Raw genomic sequence first — 22,709 nt, forward strand, 5'->3', positions numbered from 1 at the left:
GCGACTGTCGAAAGAGGAAATTGCATGTTTAAAGCACTCACCTTCAAATCTGGAGCCCTTAATAATAGCTTATTTCACCATATACAGTGCCTTGCAAAAGTACTGTGAAGAATCAACAACAAGTGGGACACAATCGTGAAGTGGAATGAAATTTATTGGATGTGTCAAACTTTTTTAACAAAACAAAAATTTGAAAAGATGGGGAGTGCACCATATATGTGGGCCCCTTACTTTCAGTGCAGCAACAACTCAAGACAGGAAGTTTCAGTGAGGATCACAGAATTGATCCAATGTGTCCCAAATGAATGATGATGATAAATAAAATCCACCTGTGTGTAATTATGTCTCCGTATAAATGCACCTGCTCTGTGATAGTTTCAGGGTTCTGTTCAAAGCGCAGAGAGCATCATGAAGACCAAGGAACACACCAGGCAGGTCCAAGATACTGTTGTGGAGAAGGTTAAAGCCGGCTTTGGATACAAAAAGATTTCCCAAGCTTTAAACATCCCAGGGAGCACTGTGCAGGCAATCATATTGAAATGGAAGGAGTATCAGACCACTGCAAATCTACCAAGACCCGGCCGTCCCTCTAAACTTTCATCTCGAACAAGGAGAAGACTGATCAGAGATGCAGCCAAGAAGCCCATGATCACTCTGGATGAACTGCAGAGATCTACAGCTGAGGTGGGAGAGTCTTTCCATAGGACAACAATCAGTCGTACACTGCACAAATCGGGCCTTTATGGAAGAGTGGCTAGAAGAAAGCCATTACTCAAAGATATCCATAAAAAGTCTCGTTTAAAGTTTGCCACAAGTCACCTGGGAGACACACCAAACATGTGGAAGAAGGTGCTCTGGTCAGATGAAACCAAAATCGAACTGTGTTGGCCACAATGCAAAACGATATATTTGGCGTAAAAGCAACACAGCTCACAACCCTGAACACACCACCCACTGTCAAACATGGTGGTACAGCCATCATGGTGTGGGCCTGCTTTTCGTCAGGAGGACAGGAAGATGGTAAAATTTGATGGAAAAGGGATGGGGCCAAATACAGGACCATTCTGTAAAGAAAACTGTTGGAGTCTGCACAGAGACCTGGACTGGGATGGATATTTATCTTCCAACAAGACAATGATCCAAAACATAAAGCCAAATCTACAATGGAATGTTCACAAATAATGTATCCAGTGTGTTGGAATGGCCAAGTCAAAGTCCAGACCTGAATCCAATCGAGAATCTGTGGAAAGAGCTGAAGACTGCTGTTCACGAATGCTCTCCATCCAACCTCACTGAGCTCAAGCTGTTTTGGAAGGAAGAATGGGCAAGAATTTCAGTCTCTCAATGTGCAAAACTGATAGAGACATACCCCAAGCGACTTGCAGCTGTAATTGGAGCAAAGGGTGGCGCTACAAAGTATTAACGGAAGGGGGCCGAATAATATTGCACACCCCACTTTTCAGTTTTTTAATTTCATTCCACTTCACGATTGTGTCCCACTTGTTGTTGATTCTTCACAAAAAATTAGAATTTTATATCTTTATGTTTGAAGCCTGAAATGTGGCAATAGGTTGACCAGTTCAAGGGGGGCAAGTACTTTTGCAAGGCACTGTAAATGCACATGCTAACAGCAACTGGTAAAGATTTACTTTGAACCAGGATTACGTTGAAGTTTTAATATGTAAGATCTCATGGCATGTATTGTGTACACATACAACATAGAACTTATCTTTTCTTCAGGTCCCTTTAAAATTGTTGGGATCTGGGTTGTGTTTGTGTATTTTGTGCTTGCAACATACAGAGGTTGGACAATGAAATAGCTGACTGAAACTGTATGCTGTGTTTATAAAATTGGGTAAGAAACTAAGATTATAAGGCATAACATGCCCTTCATTTAAGCCTTCTAAACTGATGAGAAGTGATTTTTTCCACAAGACTCAGTTACAGTTAAATGGAATTGAACCAGAATTTGAAAATGGTATCTATGGTTGAGATTTAATATTTACAGGGGTTGGACAATGAAACTGAAACACCTCTCAGTTTAGTGTGGGTTTCATGGCTAAATTGGACCAGCCTGGTAGCCAGTCTTCATTGATTGCACATTGCACCAGTAAGAGCAGAGTATGAAGGTTCAATTAGCAGGGTAAGAGCACAGTTTTGCTCAAAATATTGAAATGCACACAACATTATGGTGACATACCAAGGTTCAAAGAGGACAAATTGTTGGTGCACGTCTTGTTGGCGCATCTGTGACTAAGACAGCAAGTCTTTGTGATGTATCAAGAGCCACGGTATCCAGGGTAATGTCAGCATACCACCAAGAAGGACGAACCACATCCAACAAGATTAACTGTGGACGCAAGAGGAAGTTGTCTGAAAGGGATGTTTGGGTGCTAACCCTGATTGTATCCAACAAACATAAAACCACGGCTGCCCAAATCACGGCAGAATTAAATGTGCACCTCAACTCTCCTGTTTGCACCAGAACTGTCCGTCGGGAGCTCCACAGAGTCAATATACATGGCGGGCTGTTATAGCCAAACCTTTGGTCACTCATGCCAATGCCAAACTTCAGTTTCAATGGTGCAAGGAGCGCAAATCTTGGGCTGTGGACAATGTGAAACATGTATTGTTCTCTGATGAGTCCACCTTTACTGTTTTCCCCACATTCCGGAGAGTTACGGTGTGGAGAAGCCCCAAAGAAGCGTACCACCCAGACTGTTGCATGCCCAGAGTGAAGCATGGGGGTGGATCAGTGATGGTTTGGGCTGCCATATCATGGCATTCCTTTGGCCCAATACTTGTGCTAGATGGGCACGCCACTGCCAAGGACTACCGAACCATTCTTGAGGACCATGTGCATCCAGTGCATCCAGTGAAAGATTGGTTTGTGAACATGAAAGTGAAGTTGAACATCTCCCATGGCCTGCACAGTCACCAGATCTAAATATTATTGAGCCACTTTGGGGTGTTTTGGAGGAGCGAGTCAGGAAACGTTTTCCTCCACCAGTATCACGTAGTGACCTGGCCACTATCCTGCAAGAAGAATGGCTTAAAATCCCTCTGACCAATGTGCAGGACTTGTATATGTCATTCCCAAGACGAATTGACGCTGTATTGGCCGCAAAAGGAGGCCCTACACCATACTAATAAATTATTGTGGTCTAAAACCAGGTGTTTCAGTTTCATTGTCCAACCCCTGTAGTTTCAGTGTTTCAGATGGTGCCGGAGTTCTCAGGTGTGCTGGGTGGCAGGTGCGACTTATTCTGCTGATTGCATGGAGGTGTACTTAAGCAGGAGGCTGCCAGCACTGCGACGCCATAACAATGACGAAAATCTGTTTGTCAGAGTTTATATTTAGTCTAAACAAACCTGTCACCCATGCAGGTGGTGTCATGAGATCTCCAAAAAATGATAAGCATATGATGTCATCAGTTCTTATGCTCAAAATGTTAGATGTTAAAGCATTTTAACAAATGTCAAAGTCCTTAATGTGAAGATTGGTTTGCAAATTTCTACATTCAGAAAGCTTTTGGTTAATTCATTACTAACTTGAAAATTTTGATTGTTTATATGTCAGCATTGAATGTCAGTGTTGTCTATAATAGAATGCAAATATTAAATGTTTTAGAAAAACAGTAATATGAAAAGTTATTATGAGTTATTATGTGTAAAGTTGAAATTTTGGAAATCTCTCAGTTTAGAGACTGAATCCATATATAACTTGCTACATATCATGACATAGCGCTCACATGATCCCCCAGGTCCACTTCTGAGTGGCTGATCATTCCTTCATGGTGCCGTCTTCACCAAAAACCATATGCCACCTGTGCTTGCATGGTCAGAGAGGACTGGTCAATGTTTTCAGAGCCAGCTGAAGCTATTTTCTATTTGTTTGCTGCATTTGCTATGCTTGGTCTGTTTTCATGTAAAGTTTCTGCAAGATTGTATTTTGTTTCCCTCCATGCACACCATGAAGGCCCCATCAGCTGAATCCAGTTAAGTTATCTTCGGGAGCTTTCAAGCTTAATTGTAGTAATCCGGTTCATTGTGAGACAAAGCATGGAACCACCCACCTGTCTAATGAACTGGGCCAGAGCGCAGAGCCTGCATGTCTTAAACAACCTTTTGGCCAATTTGAACTGCTGTTTGTGCCGGGATTTAGACTTCAGCCAAGACAGGTGGTCAGAACCAAAAACCCGCAGAGATCTACAGGTCCTTCTCAAAATATTAGCATATTGTGATAAAGTTCATCATTTTCCATAATGTAATGATGAAAATTTAACATTCATATATTTTAGATTCATTACACACTAACTGAAATATTTCAGGTATTTTATTGTTTTAATACAGATGATTGTGGCATACAGCTCATGAAAACCCAAAATTCCTATCTCACAAAATTATCATATCATTAAAAGGGTCTCTAAACGAGCTATGAACCTAATCATTTGAATCAACGAGTTAACTCTAAACACCTGCAAAAGATCCTGAGCCTTTAAAACTCCCAGCCTGGTTCATCACTCAAAACCCCAATCATGGGTAAGACTGCCGACCTGACTGCTGTCCAGAAGGCCACTATTGACACCCTCAAGCAAGAGGGTAAGACACAGAAAGAAATTTCTGAACGAATAGGCTGTTCCCAGAGTGCTGTATCAAGGCACCTCAGTGGGAAGTCTGTGGGAAGGAAAAAGTGTGGCAGAAAACGCTGCACAACGAGAAGAGGTGACCGGACCCTGAGGAAGATTGTGGAGAAGGGCCGATTCCAGACCTTGGAGGACCTGCGGAAGCAGTGGACTGAGTCTGGAGTAGAAACATCCAGAGCCACCGTGCACAGGCGTGTGCAGGAAATGGGCTACAGGTGCCGCATTCCCCAGGTCAAGCCACTTTTGAACCAGAAACAGCGGCAGAAGTGCCTGACCTGGGCTACAGAGAAGCAGCATTGGACTGTTGCTCAGTGGTCCAAAGTACTTTTTTCGGATGAAAGCAAATTCTGCATGTCATTCGGAAATCAAGGTGCCAGAGTCTGGAGGAAGACTGGGGAGAAGGAAATGCCAAAATGCCAGAAGTCCAGTGTCAAGTACCCACAGTCAGTGATGGTCTGGGGTGCCGTGTCAGCTGCTGGTGTTGGTCCACTGTGTTTTATCAAGGGCAGGGGTCAATGCAGCTAGCTATCAGGAGATTTTGGAGCACTTCATGCTTCCATCTGCTGAAAAGCTTTATGGAGATGAAGATTTAATTTTTCAGCACGACCTGGCACCTGCTCACAGTGCCAAAACCACTGGTAAATGGTTTACTGACCATGGTATCACTGTGCTCAATTGGCCTTCCAACTCTCCTGACCTGAACCCATAGAGAATCTGTGGGATATTGTGAAGAGAAACGTTGAGAGACTCAAGACCCAACACTCTGGATGAGCTAAAGGCCGCTATCGAAGTATCCTGGGCCTCCATAAGACCTCAGCAGTGCCACAGGCTGATTGCCTCCATGCCACGCCGCATTGAAGCAGTCATTTCTGCCAAAGGATTCCTGACCAAGTATTGAGTGCATAACTGTACATGATTATTTGAAGGTTGACGTTTTTTGTATTAAAAACACTTTTCTTTTTTTGGTCGGATTAAATATGCTAATTTTGTGAGATAGGAATTTTGGGTTTTCATGAGATGTATGCCACAATCATCCGTATTAAGACAATAAAAGACCTGAAATATTTCAGTTAGTGTGCAATGAATCTAAAATATATGAATGTTAAATTTTCATCATTACATTATGGAAAATAATTAACTTTATCACAATATGCTAATATTTTGAGAAGGACCTGTAGTTGATTCTGTGAATGATACTCATTTTGGACTAAGTATGATCGTTTTTCCTGTTCTTCTGTGAGAATTTTGGTAAAGGCTAATAGATTAATGTTTGTTCCCAATCTTGGCCAGCTTCCTTCTTTCTTTCTTTTCAGATTAAAGGGGAGATTAGAATCAAAATTAGGCCTTAAATGCTTTTTATAGGCTTCTAAGAGAACTCCATAAGCTCCCAGTAACATTTTCAATATTCATTCCTTAATCATAAAACTTCCTTTAATCAGGAGTTGTAGAGTAGAATTAGTGTAGTATATTTGTTGTGTTTCCTTTGTTTAATTAATTATTAATGAGTAAATCTTAGCTTGATTAACAAAAGTAATTCTTGATTTTAGTATTCCTTCCTTTTGTTGATTCTTCTTATAATCTTTAAAGTTTGAATTTTATCGTTGATTTTAAATATGTCCTAATTCTCAGAAATAACCAGAAATCTCTATGATTAAAATCGCTCAATGGAAAAGTCAAGAATTCATCCTTCAGATTTATTTTGTCTGATAATTAGACGAAATGATTTTCTTTAAATATTGTTAAAATTATCGATTTCTCTACGTTATAGTTTAACATGGCCTAATATTGCTGCACATGAGATTTCATTTCACCCATACAAATAACTGATATATATATTTTTTATTTCTGTTTTCAACTGTGATCTGCTCCTTATGTTTTGTCCTGTGTGTGTTTGCAGCTTGTATTGACTAGATCCAGTCCTGTAATCTTTGCCAATTACTCCTTGGTAGAGAATCAGAGGGTGTCTTCTATTGCTGCTGTGTACTCCTCAGAGTATCTACTTTTTGTAGTTGGAGACAAGGTACAGTAACAATGACTAAGCCTGTTTCTTTGGTTGAGTTTTATAAACATGCATTTAGTTGACATGCCTGTCAAAGGAGTAAAACTTTGCTCCAGTGGTTTAAAGACATTCCAGTCAGGTTTATTAGAAGCTGAGCTTTGCATCATTTTAGACCTGGACAGATGTCTTGACAATGAAGAGCCGGTGCAGATGGATAATAGAAGTTGATACCAGTTCAGTTACTACCTGTACAGCATCAGACCTAGCACTGTTAACTCCAGTAAAGTTGGGTTACAATACGAAAAGGACACAGAAAGCATGTTTGTCTTTTTCAAAAGTTTTGTTAATTTCTACTAAAACCATGCAAAGGAGCAGTGGTTATCAGCTTTTAACAGCTTTCTTAGAAACTTAACCCATTCTTCCATTTCTTGTCTGTAAATGAGTAACACGTTTGAATTTTTACTTTTTTAGTACTCAGTTGGGCCATACTGGGCTTTGTTTAAAGTAAAACAGAATGTCTCATACATAAAGTAATGGTAAAACAGAAAGTCGACCCACTTTCAATTCTTAAATGGTTATGGTTCTAAAATGATTTAATCTAATTGCAACTGTACAAAAACATGCATCCACACTCATTGTTCTTTAAACAAAAATGAAGCTGAAATACTGTGTTGGAAGTGCAAAATAAAGTATTGCCAAACAAAGCGGCCTTTGAAATTGCCAAATAATTCTGCTGTTTAGATGATTCGGGTCCCCCAGAGAGGGCCAGGTTGTCAGCACTTTATGACCTGCGCGATGTGCCTGACAGCCCCAAAGTTCATGGGCTGTGGTTGGTGCTCCGGAGTGTGTTTGTGGGAGAGCGAGTGCCAAAGACGCTGGAGAAATGAATCCTGTCCACCTGGGATCAGTGGGGTGAGGTTTGCACTGTGATCCAAGATACAAATGCATATTTTTACACCTTATCATAATTACTGTGTATACAGTTTTTTCCACAGACTGCTCCCCCTGATGGACAAACAGAGCTTACAGTGTGCGGATGGGAGTTCCAGTCGCCTTTAAGACCTATTATCACCTCCAGAACCCACCAGGTTCGACTGGGACAGACTGCCTGCACTGTGATTGCACTCAAGAGCAGCAGCACACAGTGAGTAAACCTGAAGAGCTCTGGATCCGAGTGCAGTCTCTTTAAACAGCAGTCATTCTTTGGCAAATACACAATTTACTCTTGAAAAAGATAAAACTATTTTTTTAGATAGAAAAATAAATATCTTTGCAGCTGTCTGATAGGTTCTTGCAGGGCTGCCAACTCTCATACCCTCCCAACAACCCCCCCCTCCCCCCCAAAACAACCCATGTGCAAGCCAAGTCTCACCCCACAGGTTGATGATTGTAGAAACAGAACTGTTGAGGATTGTCCTATTCAGAATAAGTACAAAAGACTGACAGTATAAGCACAGTGTGCACTGCTTCAGGCATATTGTCTGTGTGCATGCTCATAAGATTCCCTAAAAAATCAGAATGGCAGTGTGCAGTTTTAAAAAAATCTTGATTACCATCATAGTTTATTGTCACCTTTTGCAAAATTTGCTAACTACCAACAATGAATCCGGTAAAATTATATTTTATTTAAAAAAATTAAATGGACACTGCTGTGAAAATCAGCTGTAAGTATTGCTAAAGAAGCTTTGTTTGCTGGTGACACGCTGATGTTTGTTTGTCTTTTGGTTTTCAGTTTAGTTTGTAAGATTCGCTCTGGGGCCACCGAGCTGTTCAAGCCGGTCAACATTACAGTGGAAGTGCATGAGGGCAAGGTGGAGGGCCGCTACTCTATTGATGGGAAGGCTGAAATGCAAGGGTTCACATTTGTGGTAGTTATACTCATTCTTATGTTAGACCCTGAAAATTACTTATTTGCAGTAACTTTGAAATATAAAAAAATGTTTATTTTAGATACAATTCTTTACTGAAACAGAAAGTCGCTCTCCCTCTAGGTTCCTAACATCACAGAAATCCAGCCCAACTTTGGGCCCCGTGTTGGAGGAACACTCATCACGATGACTGGGTTCCACTTGGATGCTGGAAAGAACAGAAGAGTCACTCTGAATGATGTACCCTGCCCTATAAAAAGGTGAAAAATGGATTTTGATGTTTCTGTATGTCAGTCACACATACTTTATTATTCCAGGTAAAGATTTTGTATTAAAAGGACAGCTTGTGATACTTGAAGTGAGGTGCTGTTAAAAGGTTGTAAGCAGTTAATACCTAAGCTCCTGTAGATGGCTCTCACTGCGTCTTCATAAAATAAAATCTAGATAAGTTGGTCTCAGAGGCTGAAGGTTATTGCTGGTCCCAGGAGGACCAAAATCAGGGCAGGCTTCCATCATCTTAAAACAACTCCAATGGCAAAAACATTATACTGGTCTGTAAAAATACTTTTCTAATGACCTTCAAACCATTGTCATGTTTGTATTGAACAGGTTATTACAAATACTTAACTCTCTTTGTGTTTTCATTTAGTATAAATCCAGATTAGTTGGTCCTGGACGGGCCCAAACCAAAGCAGACTTCTAGCTTCTTAAAATGACAGCAAACCCATCATAGCAGTTTAGGTGAATGCTATTTAATGACCCTTTAAACCATTGTCACTTTTGCATTGGTGCTGTTATTTACACAAAGCCACGTATTATTTACAAAGGGAGTGGAAGTAAGAGGCAGTGCACCACCAATGAACTTCCTGTTAGAAACACGACCTGAGAACCCAATGTGAACCAAATGTGCAACCTAAATGTCCAGAGCTTTTTGATTTGCTCCAGTTTATCACCTGCAGTATCTAATTCACAACCTCTTATTGTCACTGCAGGTCAAAATCTATAGCCAACATCTCGTCCATCATCTGCTTGTCCCAGCCCATCTCAGAGGTGAGGGATGTCCCACTGAGTGTTTTCATCGACAAATCACCGGTCCGCACCACAAAGGTGTTTTACTACAAAGAAAATCCAAAGATCACAGCCGTACTGCCCGACTGCAGCTTTCACAGGTTGGCCACACAGAGACCTCATCCCAAACATGTGCTGTATGTGTAGAATTTTATCTGGAAAGAAAAAGGAGATTAAACTGTGGAAATTCATATAGAATTTTGTATGTTTTAAAATGAAAATTTAAACAACGTTGTGCTTCTTTCTGAATGTAGAGGTTCAAAGATTCTGATCGAAGGGGAGAACCTTGACTCAGTTTACCGCACTGTAATTCGCTTTAAACCCAATGAGAGCCACCTAAAAGCAGTAACAACGGTACGTAAGTTATTAAAATGTACACATATTTTTTCAACATATTGTTCAGAGGCATGTGCCCCTAAAATACTTGTGGATATTTTTTGTACTATGGACTGAGAACTAAAGGATTTCTTCTGTATATTTCTCTAGGAGTGCATTGGTACATCCCTGCCCACACAGATGGAATGCATGACCCCGGTGTTCCAAAGGGATGAGAGTGAGGAGGGACTGCTGTCTTTTGACATGGATGGAGCCCTGGGCCTTTGGAACAAAGAGTTCTCCTATCACCCCTATGGGGAACCCATTCCTTTTGAAACAGAGGGACATGTGCTTAGTTTGTATCCTGGGTTTGATGAAGTGTCACTTCATGTAAGTGATTCAGTTATCTTTTATAACTATGAATATACTCTATTGTAATTACATGGCTGCATTTTAGATGGGTACATTGCGGTCATAATGGAATGAAAATTAACAACAATAAGCTGTGGTGTTTAAACAATGTTCAGTTGGCATTAAAAGGTTTGCCTAAACAACATCTTCCACACCATTACACCACCAGCCTGAACCACTGATACAAAGGAAGATGGATCCATGCTTTCATGCAGTTTATGCCAAATTCTGACCCTACTGTCTGAATGTCACAGCTGAAATCGAGACTCATTGGACCAGCCAACCTTTTTCTAATCTGCCGTGATCTTATGCTGTTGTAGCCCCTCCACTTCAAGCTTTAACATGTTGTGTTCAGGGATGGTATTTAGCATACCTTAGTGGTAATGACTTGATATTTCAGCTACTGTTGCCTTTCTATCATGTCACACCAGTCTGGCCATTTTCGTCTGACCTCTAACATCAACAAGGTATTTTTGTCCAAACAACTGCCACTCTGGATATTTTCTCATTTTCAGACCATTCTCTGAAAGCCCAAAGATGGTTGTGCATCAAAATCTCAGTAGATGATTAATTTCTGAAACATTCAAACCAGCCTGAGAGGCATCATCAGCCATGCCATGTTAGAAGTCACTTAAATCCCCCTTCCTTCCCATTCTAATGCTCACTTTGAACTTCAGCCAGTAGTCTTCACCACATCTAGATGCCCAGAGGGATTCAATTGCAGCCATGAGATTTGCCACTTCTCTACTTGTGTTATCAAGCAGTTGAACATGTGTACCTAATAAAGTTTTTTTGTTTGCTTATTTATTTGGATCCCCATGACCTGCAGTTACCTGTAGCTACTCTTCCTGGGGTCCTGGCCAGTGAGTATAACATATCTTTTAAAATATTTTAAGTACTTCATTGGACTTGTTGTTCTCAGCATAAAAAGCTGAACCTGGTGAGCTCCTGCATGACCATCATCATGACGGTGGCAGATGTTGATTGTGATGCCAAAGTCCTGGATAATGAGATAACCTGCAGGATCCCAAAGAACATCACAATTCCCAGTGAGGGACTGCCAGTGAAGGTTGGTCAGGCTGTGTTTTTAGGAAGTAGTTAACCCTTTTCAGGACTCAACTGCATGTTTTATGATCTTAGCACCATATTGTGAAGGTGACCTATCACCTATCCTGAACACTGTAAACGTTAGTTGACCTTTGATTCAGCTTTAAGCATGAGAAAGGAAACAAGAGTGCAGTGGCTGATAATATACTTAACGGGATTTTTTGAAATGGGGTTTTGTTAACAGGGTATGACCAAATATGCAATAGAGACCACTGTTAGCATTTTTAGTTTTGAAGCTCTCAGCTAGTCATAAAAAAGGTGACTTCTGTTAAAACCACAGGATGGTGTGAAGACTAAGTCACTCATTGGATTAATTGATTAACTTCCTGTTTTTGCATGTTAAACTAGAGTTTCACAGCACTTTACTCAACCCTCAAGTCCCTTTGGATTTACATTTACAAGACCAGTGACGTTAAACCATTCCAGTGGTGTGTTACATGAAAGGGTGGGAATCTGAGATAAATAATACTTCCACTATGTGTGTGTTGCTCTCTGCGCTTCAGATCTCCATCAATGGTCAAGTTCACAATGTTGGCACGGTGGAGAGGGTCAACAACCACTACATGGTGGGAATAGTTCTGGGAATTCTGGCGGCACTGGTGGCCGGTGCGGTGCTAGCCTTTGTTGTGATGAAACATTTGAGGAAAAAAAAGAAAGGTAGGTACCTCTCTCTTAAGTGTGAACCTTGATCAGAGCTGCTTACAAAACTGTTGCCAGGTATGGATCGGAATCTTGAATGGTTTAACAACTTTTCAACTAGAACATCTTACGTTTTTCACCGAATGTACATATGCTCTTTTTTTAGGGAGTTGATGATCAAAAAAAACAAACAAAAAAAAAAAAAACTTTGTGAAATGTCTTTCAGCCTCAATGATAGAAGCCCGTTTGGCCCACAGTACCACTCGCTCAGTGGCAAACACTGTGGAGTTGTCTCCCATTGGAGACTACAGAAGAGGTATCTCCTGATTCTTGCAAAAATATTCACACCCCTTGAACTTTTTTTACATTACAATTACAAACATTATTGAATTTTATTTGTATTTATTTTTGATAAACCAAGACAAAGTAATGCAAGTGGAGGCAAAATGCTACATGGTTTCAATTTTTCACAAATAAAAATCTGAAAGGTGAGAAGTGCATTTGTATTTGGCCTGCCTGAGTTAAAACTATGTTGGATTTTTGGCTTTAAGCCAGATGGCCTCTACATTTAAACACATTTAGAGACTCTTTCTCATTTTATTTTGTAAAATAGTTCAATAGGTCAGCCAGAGTGGATGAAGAGAATCATTGAGTATCTATTTTTTTAACACTTACATTTACGTTGATCTCAATCATTCTGCCTCATTATTTTGCTAGAAGCTGAACATCTGACCCTGTCTCAACATTTTGCTGCCTCTATCAAGTTTTCTCAGCAATATCCTGTATTTAGCATCCCCACATCATGATGCTGCCACCACTGTGTTTCACTGTGGGGATAGTTTGGTTAGGGTGATGTCAAGTGTTAGTTTTCTGCCACTCACGGTGTTTTGCATGTAGGTCAGGAAGGTAAATTTTGGATTACATGCCTGGTAGAAAACTTTAATTAGCTGTCTTTCAACAATGGCTTTCTTTCAATTAGACTACTCTTCCATAACATTCAGATTTGTGGAGAGTACAATTTATAATTGCCCTATATTTCTCCTACCTGAGTTGTACATCTTAGGAGCTCCTCCAGAGTTACCATGGGCCTCTTGGTTGCTTCTCTAATTATTGCCCACCTTACCCAACCTGTCAGTTGACGGTCATGCCATGGTAGGTTTGCAGTTGTCCCATAATTTTTCCATTTTCAGAGGATGGATTGAACAGAGCTCTGTGAGATCTTGGGATATTGTTTTATGACCTAACTCTGCTTTAAACTTCTCCACAGCTTCATCCCTGACCTGTGTGCTGTGTTTCCTGGTTTTCATTATGCTGCTTGTTCACTAATGTTCTCTAACACACTGCTGAGGCCTTCTCAGAACAGCTGTACCTATAGTGAGATTAAATTACACACAGATACAGTCTTTGCTATCTTTTGAAGGCAATTAGTTTCACTTGATTTTATTTAGTGGTATCAGTGGGGGTGAATATAAGGCATGCTACACTTTTCAAGTTTTTATTTGTGAAAGGTTTTCAACCACATACCATTTTCCTTCCAACTCACAATTATGCTTTACTTTGCATTGTATTGATATATAATCCCAATCGGCTGCATTGTAGTTTGTTTTTGACGTGGGAAAATCTGTAAAACTTTAACGGGTTTTAATAAATTTGTAATCCTTTCATAGTTAAAGGCATAATATACTTCACATTAAAATTGCACTGAGCTAGAGAACTGCATACACCTCCCTAATACTCTTCCTTATCTGTGTTTTCACCAGTCATATCTCTGAGTCCTCCAACCCCTTTGATTGGGCCAGTTATTTTTCGCAGCCTGGCCTACACTGGATGCAACAGAGATCCAACCCTCACTCCCCTCATGCAAACAGAGAAGATCTCTATCTCCAGCTTTAGACCAGAGCTGCTGGAGGAGGTGAAAGATGTTCTTATTCCTGCTGAGATGCTTATAGTGCAGCACCATCGGATCATTGGGAAGGGTAGGAATTTCGTCAAACTCAGGAAATCTGGATGTCAAAGGAATAATAGTCGTCATCTCTCATTCTGTTGGTCGTTTTCCCTCCAGGGCATTTTGGAACTGTCTATCATGGCTACTTAACAGACTCTAACAACAGAGAAATCCACTGCGCTGTCAAGTCTTTGAATAGTTAAGTCTGCTTCTTAACTGTTGTGTTTAATGCTTTAAGGAAGCATGACAAAATCAGTCTTGTACAACAAATTGTCTAAGCATCTAAAATGTTCTATGGGGGTTTCAAAGCTCAGTCATCATCTATGTATAATAACTCATCAGGGATAACAGATGTCGAAGAGGTGGAGCAGTTTCTCAAGGAAGGCATCATAATGAAGGGTTTCCACCAAACCAATGTGCTGTCTTTGCTGGGCATCTTCCTGCCTCAGGAAGGGCTTCCTCTAGTGGTGCTTCCATATATGAAACATGGAGACCTACGGCACTTCATACGCTGCGAGAAGAGGGTGTGATGGCTGCATTAAATGATGACATTTACTAATCTGCTTTCACAAATCTATCTGTTAACTACCTAATAAACAATATATCTCCTTTCTCCGCATTTCTTTAGAACCCAACTGTGAAGGATCTCATTGGTTTTGGGCTACAGGTTGCCAAAGGGATGGAGTATTTGGCTATGAAGAAGTTTGTGCACAGAGACCTTGCCGCACGCAACTGCATGTGAGAAATGAACATCCATCAGTTCTGTTTGGCGAAATCATAAATGGGTGAATCAAGAGATTTTATTATGTGAATTTGACATAATTTCACTTCTCTGTCTCTAGGTTGGATGAGTCATATACAGTGAAGGTGGCGGACTTTGGCATGGCCAGAGATGTTTTTGATAAGGAATATTACAGCGTTCAGGATCATAGGAAAGCTAAACTGCCTGTCAAGTGGATGGCCATTGAGAGTTTGCGGACTCAGAAATTCACCACCAAATCAGATGTGGTGGGTAGCATTAAACTACCTTGTTAAAACCAGATGTTTATTCCAGATCTGCATTATCTTGCAAAAGTATTCATACCCAATGATCTACATTTTGTTTGGTTAGCACCACAAACATCAATGTTTATTATTGGGATAATATGTGATAAACCAGCAGAAAGAAATGCATACTTGCAAAATGGAATGAAAATGCAACATGTTTTTTTCTTTAAAAATAAAACTCTGAAAATATGTGGCATGCATTTGTGTTCACCGCCTCAGACTCAATACTTTGCTGAGCTACCTTTCACTGCAATTATAGCTACAAGTCTTTTGGCATATGTCTCTAACAGCTTTACACATCTAAAGACTGACATTTTTCCCTTAGTTCTTTGAAAAATCTCAAACTCTGTGAGTTGTGCCATACTTGTTTCTCTTTCAGATGATGGATTATTAGGGTATTGTTTTATGATTGAACCCTGCTCGAAAGCTTTTCCAGAACTTCTATACTAATTTGAATCCTGCAGGTTTTTATTTTGGAGTATCAGAGTAAAAGGGTTTCAGTATAAATTAACAAGTGCATTTTCCTTCCATTTCAAAATGATGTGCTTTTTTTGTGGTCTGTCACATAAAATCCCAATAAAATACATTGAAGTTTGTGTTTACAGTGTTACAAAATGTGAAAGGTTTCATGTATATGGATACTTTTGCTTGGAACTCTGTTGCATATGTCTGTCCATCCGTTGAATGTTTATTTTTTCCACTGAAGTGGTCCTTTGGTGTTCTGATGTGGGAAATGCTGACCAGAGGAGCGAGCCCCTACCCAGAGGTGGACCCTTATGACATAACGCATTACTTACTTAAAGGCAGGAGGCTTCCCCAGCCACAATACTGCCCCGACCCTCTGTAAGTAACAGGAACAATAGCAATAACCTGTCACCACTGTAGAATCCCAATACGTTCTTGTAATAATTCAGCAGCCCCTGTACAGACAAAGTGCAGGAGATCTGGACCCAAAGTCCAAACTGCAACAACAAGGTGTTAAAATGGTAACCCAGCAGTAGTAAATTGTCCACTATTTTCTGTTCTAACATGGTTAGAAAATGTTGCAGAGTTAATGTGTACAACATACTTGAAAAGCTGTGCTGCACACACATGCAAAAAACAAAAAAAACAAACTCGGTCACAAAAATGCAAACACCTATTTGATTTAGCAGTTGTGATGATAAATAATTTGGACTATAGGCTTTTCCTCAGCACTGATCGAGAGGATCAACCATTCTCATCACATATTTGTTCCACTGAGGTTTTGTTACACCTCCAATATACAGTAACTTAAAAAAGTATTCACACAGCTTGCACTTTTATGCTTTTTCATTCCGCTGCCTTCACACTGACACCCCTAAACAAAATCCAGCACAATCAAGAACTCAGAACTTACATGTTTTAATGAAGTGTACCTCAGTACTCAACATTTTAGCTGTTCTGTGAAGGCCTCAGATGTTTTAAGAACATTAGTGAACAAACAGCATCATGAAGACCAAGGAACACAGCAGACAAGCCAGGCAGAATGATTTAAACCAGTTTTGTACAACTGCAATACTACCAAGATTTAGTTGTTAACTAAATTCAATTCAATTCAGTTTTATTTATATAGCGCCAATTCACAACACATGTTGTCTCAAGGCACTTCACAACAGTCAGGTACATACATTCCTATTAATCCTAACAATTGAACGGTGCAGTCGGAGTTAGCTTTTTATTCAAATTGGATACAAAGTTTTTCTATCTAAGGAAACCCAGCAGATTGCATCCAGTCAGTGACTTGCAGCATTCCCTCCTCCCGGATGAGCATGTAGAGACAGTGGACAGTCACTGACGTTGACTTTGCAGCAATCCCTCATACTGAGCATGCATGTTGCGACAGTGGAGAGGAAAAACTCCCTTTTAACAGGAAGAAACCTCCAGCAGAACCAGGCTCAGTGTGAGCGACCATCTGCCACGACCGACTGGGGGTTTGAGAGAACAGAGCAGAGACACAAAAAGAACACAGAAACACTGATCCAGAAGTACTTTCTATGGGAAGGAAAAGTAAATGTTAATGGATGTAGCTCCTTTAGTCGTTTCACCTAGAAAGAAAGAACAGATAAACTCTGAGCCAGTTTTCAAGGTTAGAGTCTGAAAGAGAGCGCATACAGTTAGTCACAGTAAAAGCTCAGTCAATTTCCATGCTAGGAGAGAGAAAGGGTTAAACAATAAAAGGACAGGCTATGTGGATCATCGGTAGAGGTGAGCATTAGTTGTTGCCAGCAGAAGCTCGGACGATTCCCCTCTCAGAAAGGTGTCACAGGCAGACACAGAGCCAGGCCAGGTGTAGCTTCTAGGAAGAGAAAGAGAGAACAAAGTTAAAAGCTGAAATAACAGCAAACAATGCAAATTGGAGAGTAGTGTGAGAATGTAGCAAAGAGGGTGAAAGTGGTCATTATATCCTCCAGAAGCCTAAGCCTATAGCAGCATAACTACACAGATAGTTTCAGTTCAGATTATTTAATTAAACGGCGCTTATTTACAACAATGTCGTCTCAAGGCACCTCACAAAGGGTCCCACTGATGGTCATTGTTATACTAAAAACCACAAGGATTGGGATACATCCATCTGTCAGACGGATTATAACCATTGGAAAAGAGAAGGGGTCATACAGGTAGCAGAAATGGAGGGTGTGTTTGCACCTCAACCATAACTGAGCCGGTTTAGGCTAAACCTGACTCCCCCTTACTCCATCCAACAGGGAGGGAAGAAGACGGAGGTAAAAAATAAGGAAGATAGCTCAGGATAAACTAAGCCATTCTAACTATAAGCTTTATCAAAAAGGAAAGTTTTAAGCCCAGCCTTAAAAGTAGACAGGGTGTCTGCCTCACGGACTAAAGCTGGGAGCTGGTTCCACAGGAGAGGAGCCTGATAACTAAAGGATCTGCCTCCCATTCTACTTCTAGAGACTCTAGGAATCACCAGTAAACCTGCAGTCTGAGAACGAAGTGCTCTGTTAGGAACATATGGAACAATCAGATCTCTGATGTATGATGGAGCTAGATGTTTAAATGACATGCCAGGTAGGAGAGCATTGTTGAAGCAGCCAAGAGGCCCATGGTACAGTACCTTGGGAGGAGCTGTAGAGATCTACGGTTTTATTTGGGAGAATCTGTTGATGGATCAATAGTTAGTCATGCACTCTATAAATCTGGCATTTATAGAAGAGTGAGAAGAAAAGCACCACTGCTGAACAAAGCCATAATTTGTCCAGTTTGCCAAAAGCCAAGTTGGGGGTAATGGAAATATCCATCTAAATGTACTTTTGGATTTGGGTCGTTAGTGGAAGGTTTCATAGGGGATGTAAGGCTCTACTAAGGACCCACATTGAGTTCTGTTGTTATCCAACTGTGAAGAACTACTACAAAGAAAATACTGTAGAAGATACGATTTAATTCAACAGTGGCACATCGACTGTCTGCAAAGAAAAAAATATCTGATTATGTACAATCAGCTGTGTAAGCTCAAAGGGACTGACCCACCCAGTATTTTAGGGCTTCAATGTAATGTCAAAGAGACTGCCTCTTAGAGCACTTTTTTATTACACCTTTAATGTATGTGCAACCGCTTCCCCCGGGAGTAATGAACTGCCTTAAAATTGCCTTTGAAGTCTGGTCTCCATCACAATCCGTGTAGCAGTGTTACTGATTTTATAATAGGATTCCTAAAGAGTATTATTCTAACAAGAGGTCACAGAAAACACATGGAAGAAGCTGCTCTGGTCAGAAAAGTCCAAAATCAAACTTTTTTCTGTCCGTTCACAAATATTTTTGTTGGCTTTTTATATAATTTCAGCATTAAATACACTGAGGCTGGCGGTTGTCCAAAATGTGGACAAGTTCGTGAATTGTTTTGCAGGGCACTTTATTGTACACTGTCACTAACGTCTCACCAGATAACTAGAGGTTCAGCATTTTTCTTACTATACAAATGCTGGAATAAACAAATTTAATAAAAGGCAAAAGTACAGGTGAGATAATGTATAAATGTAGATGCCACAGTCAGCCATGATCATTATTCTTCTTTCATCTACACCAGTAGTATCCAAACCTTTGGTCATGTGGACTAAAACTGTCAAATCCTTGACAGTTGCATTAGTATGGGCTAAAGAAATTATATAAAAAAAAGAGAAAAACCTGAAAAATAAAATATTGTGATTTTTTTTACTCAGCAGTAAACTAGGCATGCAATATTATAGTTAACCAAATAGTCAGACTTTTTTGGGGAAAAGGATGTGTACATCATTGTAGATCCACATGGAAGGCATCCAGTTTGCAAATTCGTCTGGGCTGGATTAAACAAAATAATAAAAAATGTGTTCATTATCAGCAGTAAGAACAGGACTTGAGTCATTCTTTCGTTGAAAACACTTGCTATATTTAGCCAAATTTGAGTGCACCAAAATCTGCTTTTGAGTAAAAGTCACCAGATAGATACGTTCATATTTATGATGAAATTAAACAGAAAGACATGGTTATTAAAGGTAAGCCAAGGCAGGGCAAGTTTATTTGTATAGCACATTTCAGCAACAAAACAATTCAAAGTGCTTTACATGATGACAACAAACATTTAAAAAAGTACATTGTCGTGGCATGATAAAGGAAAAAGAAAGAAAAAGAAAGGATAAAGAAAAAGGGTAAAGAAAAGTTGGACAATATTTTGAAATTAATGACCTCAACGTTTTTGTAAAATTGTAAGACTAAACGGTAAATACTTTTTGTTGTACCTTTGAAAACCCCAGATCTAGACCTTTTCCGTGTTTTTTCAGATATCGCATTATGCTCCAATGCTGGGACCCTGATCCAGAGCTGAGGCCCAGCTTCACTACTCTGGTTTTAGCTGTCTCCACAATTCTGTCAAGCTTGGAAGGAGAGCATTACATCAGTCTGAACATCACCTATGTGAACCTGGACCAGCCACGGCCTTACCCCGCTCTCACAGACTCCCCTGATGAGTATGACTCTACAGGCGTTGAAGACTCAGGCTCAGACTCATCATCTTCCTGATGCACCTGAAATATCCTGCTAACAGGACCACAAACACTCTTTTTAGTCACACGACTGTGTTTTATATCAAAGCAGGTAAAACAAAGTTGCTTCCTACTGTTTAAGGACATCCCTGTGGCGATTTTTTGTACAGCGGCACCTCAATAAGTTCGATTTTTTTCAAAAAACTAAATTATTCAATTAATTTGACAAAAAAGAGAAACTTATAGATGCATTACACTTCTAGGTGTATATTTAACACTAATAAAAACACAGTTTATCTGAACATAACAATTAAAAAAATGTATTTTAATTCAGGAATTCAGCAAACTGATAAGTATTTCCATGTACTTTACATTATTTGCACTCAATACTTAGTTGGGGCTCCTTTTGCATGGATTCCTGCAAACCAATTCTGCGTGGCATGTAGGTGATCAGCCAGTGGCCCTGCTGAGGTGTTAAAGAAGTACAAGCTGCTTTAATAATGGTATTCAGTGGTAGTGTTTTTTATCACACCTTTTCCTTCCACAACATTTTTCATTAATCTGCTTGGACAAAGCTCTCTGTGAACAGCCAGCTTCTGACCTTCTGCTACTTACTCTGCTTGTAGAGGCTGTCAGTGACTGTCTGCTGGGCACATTTCAAGTCAGCACTTCACCTTGATTTTGTAGGCCACAACATAAGCATTTCTGTAAATAACAGCATTTAAATCTTTATTTTTTGTCAGTCAAGCATTTTCTACCGCTTATTCCATAGTGGGTCACGTGGAAACTGGTGCCTATCTCCAGCAGTCTATGGGTAAGAGGCAGGGTAGACCCTGGATAGGTCGCCAGTCCATCACAGGGCAACACACAAACAACCATGCACACTCATTCATACACCTAAGGGCAATTTTAGATTAACCAATTAACCTAACAGGCATGTCTTTGGACTGTGGGAGGAAGCCGGAGTACTCAATGAGAACCCACACATGCATGGGGAGAACATGCACAATCCATGCTGAAAGACCCCCGGCTGGGAATCAAACCCAGGACCTTCTTGCTGCAGGGCAACAGTGCTACCAACTACGCCATCATGCAGCCATCTTTATTTTTTGTCTTATGTAAAATTTCAATTTTTTGAGAAAGCAAATTTGGTTATTTTCATTAGTTGTAAACCAAATTCATCAAAAGGAACAGAACTCAATGGTTAAAATTCATCACTCTGTATGTAATTAATCTATATAATATTTGAGATCCCCCTTTGAACTGAATTACTGAAATCAATGAACATTTTGATGATATTTCACTTTATTGAGATCCACCTGTAAAGCATTTATAGTTGAGCAATGTTTGCTATAGTGACTAGCCCTTGGGAAATTAGAACCTGAATTCAGTGAAATGATTCATTTTTTAACTCCATTTTTTAAACTGAAAGACATATAAAGAACTTTTGTGTTGAAGGTCTTGAAGAGCTCTTAAGATGTTTCCATGTTGACTGCAGCACACACTTATATAAGAGACTTTAGATGACAAAAAGACAAAGTCCACTTTATTTGTGACCTGATTTTATTGCTGATTTTTATACACCTGATTCAATTTTGTTTTTATCTTTATTATGTTATTATGGAAATTGGAACAACAAAAAGCAAACTTTAATATCAATTCTGTGGATTTTTACCCATTGATTGTTTTAAAAAAAAAAAGATTATTTCTGTCACATTGTCTCAAGAAAAAAAAAAAGATTTCAACTTATCCCTTCAATTATTATTCAGTAAATATTTCACTGTTTCCAAATCATTGTAAAAATGCAGTATTTGGTATTAAAATACCAAGATGGCGGCAGAAACAGCAGTGGACCAATGGCAGTGGCTACTACAGGTCTGGACAGACGTTCGCATACACTCGACATGGTCATTAATGTTTTAATTATTGTTTGGGCTTTACTGATTTATTTGAATAATTCATTTAGGAAGGTAGAATAATTACACAGCATACATTGTAAACACATTTAATGTTCCCCTTTAAACCACTTGAGTGTGCCTTTAGCAGTATGCTTCGGGTCATTGTCCTGCTGGAAGGCGAATCTTCGTCCCAGTTTCAAATCACTGGAAGACTGACACAGGTTTTTTTCAAGAATATCCCTGTTTTTAGCGCCGTCCCATGCCAAGAAGCATCGTTACATCGTTACAACATATAATTGTCCAAGCACAAATCTTCTTACTTTTGTCACACACTAGTTAGCTAGCTAGCACTGCTTTAAAATTGTTAAAGACCACTATAGACTAGTTATATAATACATGTATAACAAATTATAGAATGCAGTGCTACTTTACCAACAAAGGAAACATATGTTAGCATGCCAGCTATTTTTTAGCACATTCATTGCCATGTTTTTTGAACAAACTAGTTCAAACTAAGGCTCTCTTTAAAGCTAAACAAATGGAATGGGCATATATTTTAGCTCTGTTTTATTCCTTGTTTTCCTGTTATTCATGTTTATGTATGATGACAGTATTGTCACTTCTTTCACATGATGACAAAAAAAATATTACCACTTAATGCTACATTTGTAGTGTACCTTTACAATAGCATTACTTATGTTTCCTCTTTATTTTTCAGTGTAAGAAAAAGATGGCTGCGTTAGTCTGCTGATGCGTCTGTCTTTGAAATAGT

At 39.7% G+C, this 22,709-nt stretch overlaps 1 protein-coding gene across 1 annotated transcript; it reads left to right on the forward strand.

Annotated features, from left to right (window-relative positions):
• Positions 1-6,537: 6,537 nt before the first annotated feature.
• Positions 6,538-20,859, forward strand: mst1rb (macrophage stimulating 1 receptor b; the record flags this gene model as incomplete). Its single annotated transcript, XM_047348424.1, has 18 exons — positions 6,538-6,666; positions 7,387-7,557; positions 7,629-7,789; positions 8,378-8,513; positions 8,637-8,773; positions 9,506-9,682; positions 9,836-9,935; positions 10,068-10,286; positions 11,230-11,376; positions 11,918-12,071; positions 12,280-12,369; positions 13,814-14,029; positions 14,116-14,196; positions 14,341-14,522; positions 14,627-14,736; positions 14,841-15,006; positions 15,752-15,888; positions 19,839-20,859. Coding segments are annotated over 18 exons (2,751 nt in total), but the record flags the coding sequence as incomplete, so codon positions are not given.
• Between the last annotated feature and the right edge of the window lie 1,850 nt (positions 20,860-22,709).

The sequence above is a fragment of the Girardinichthys multiradiatus genome, chromosome 20, assembly GCF_021462225.1.
Source record: "Girardinichthys multiradiatus isolate DD_20200921_A chromosome 20, DD_fGirMul_XY1, whole genome shotgun sequence".
NCBI lineage: Eukaryota > Metazoa > Chordata > Actinopteri > Cyprinodontiformes > Goodeidae > Girardinichthys > Girardinichthys multiradiatus.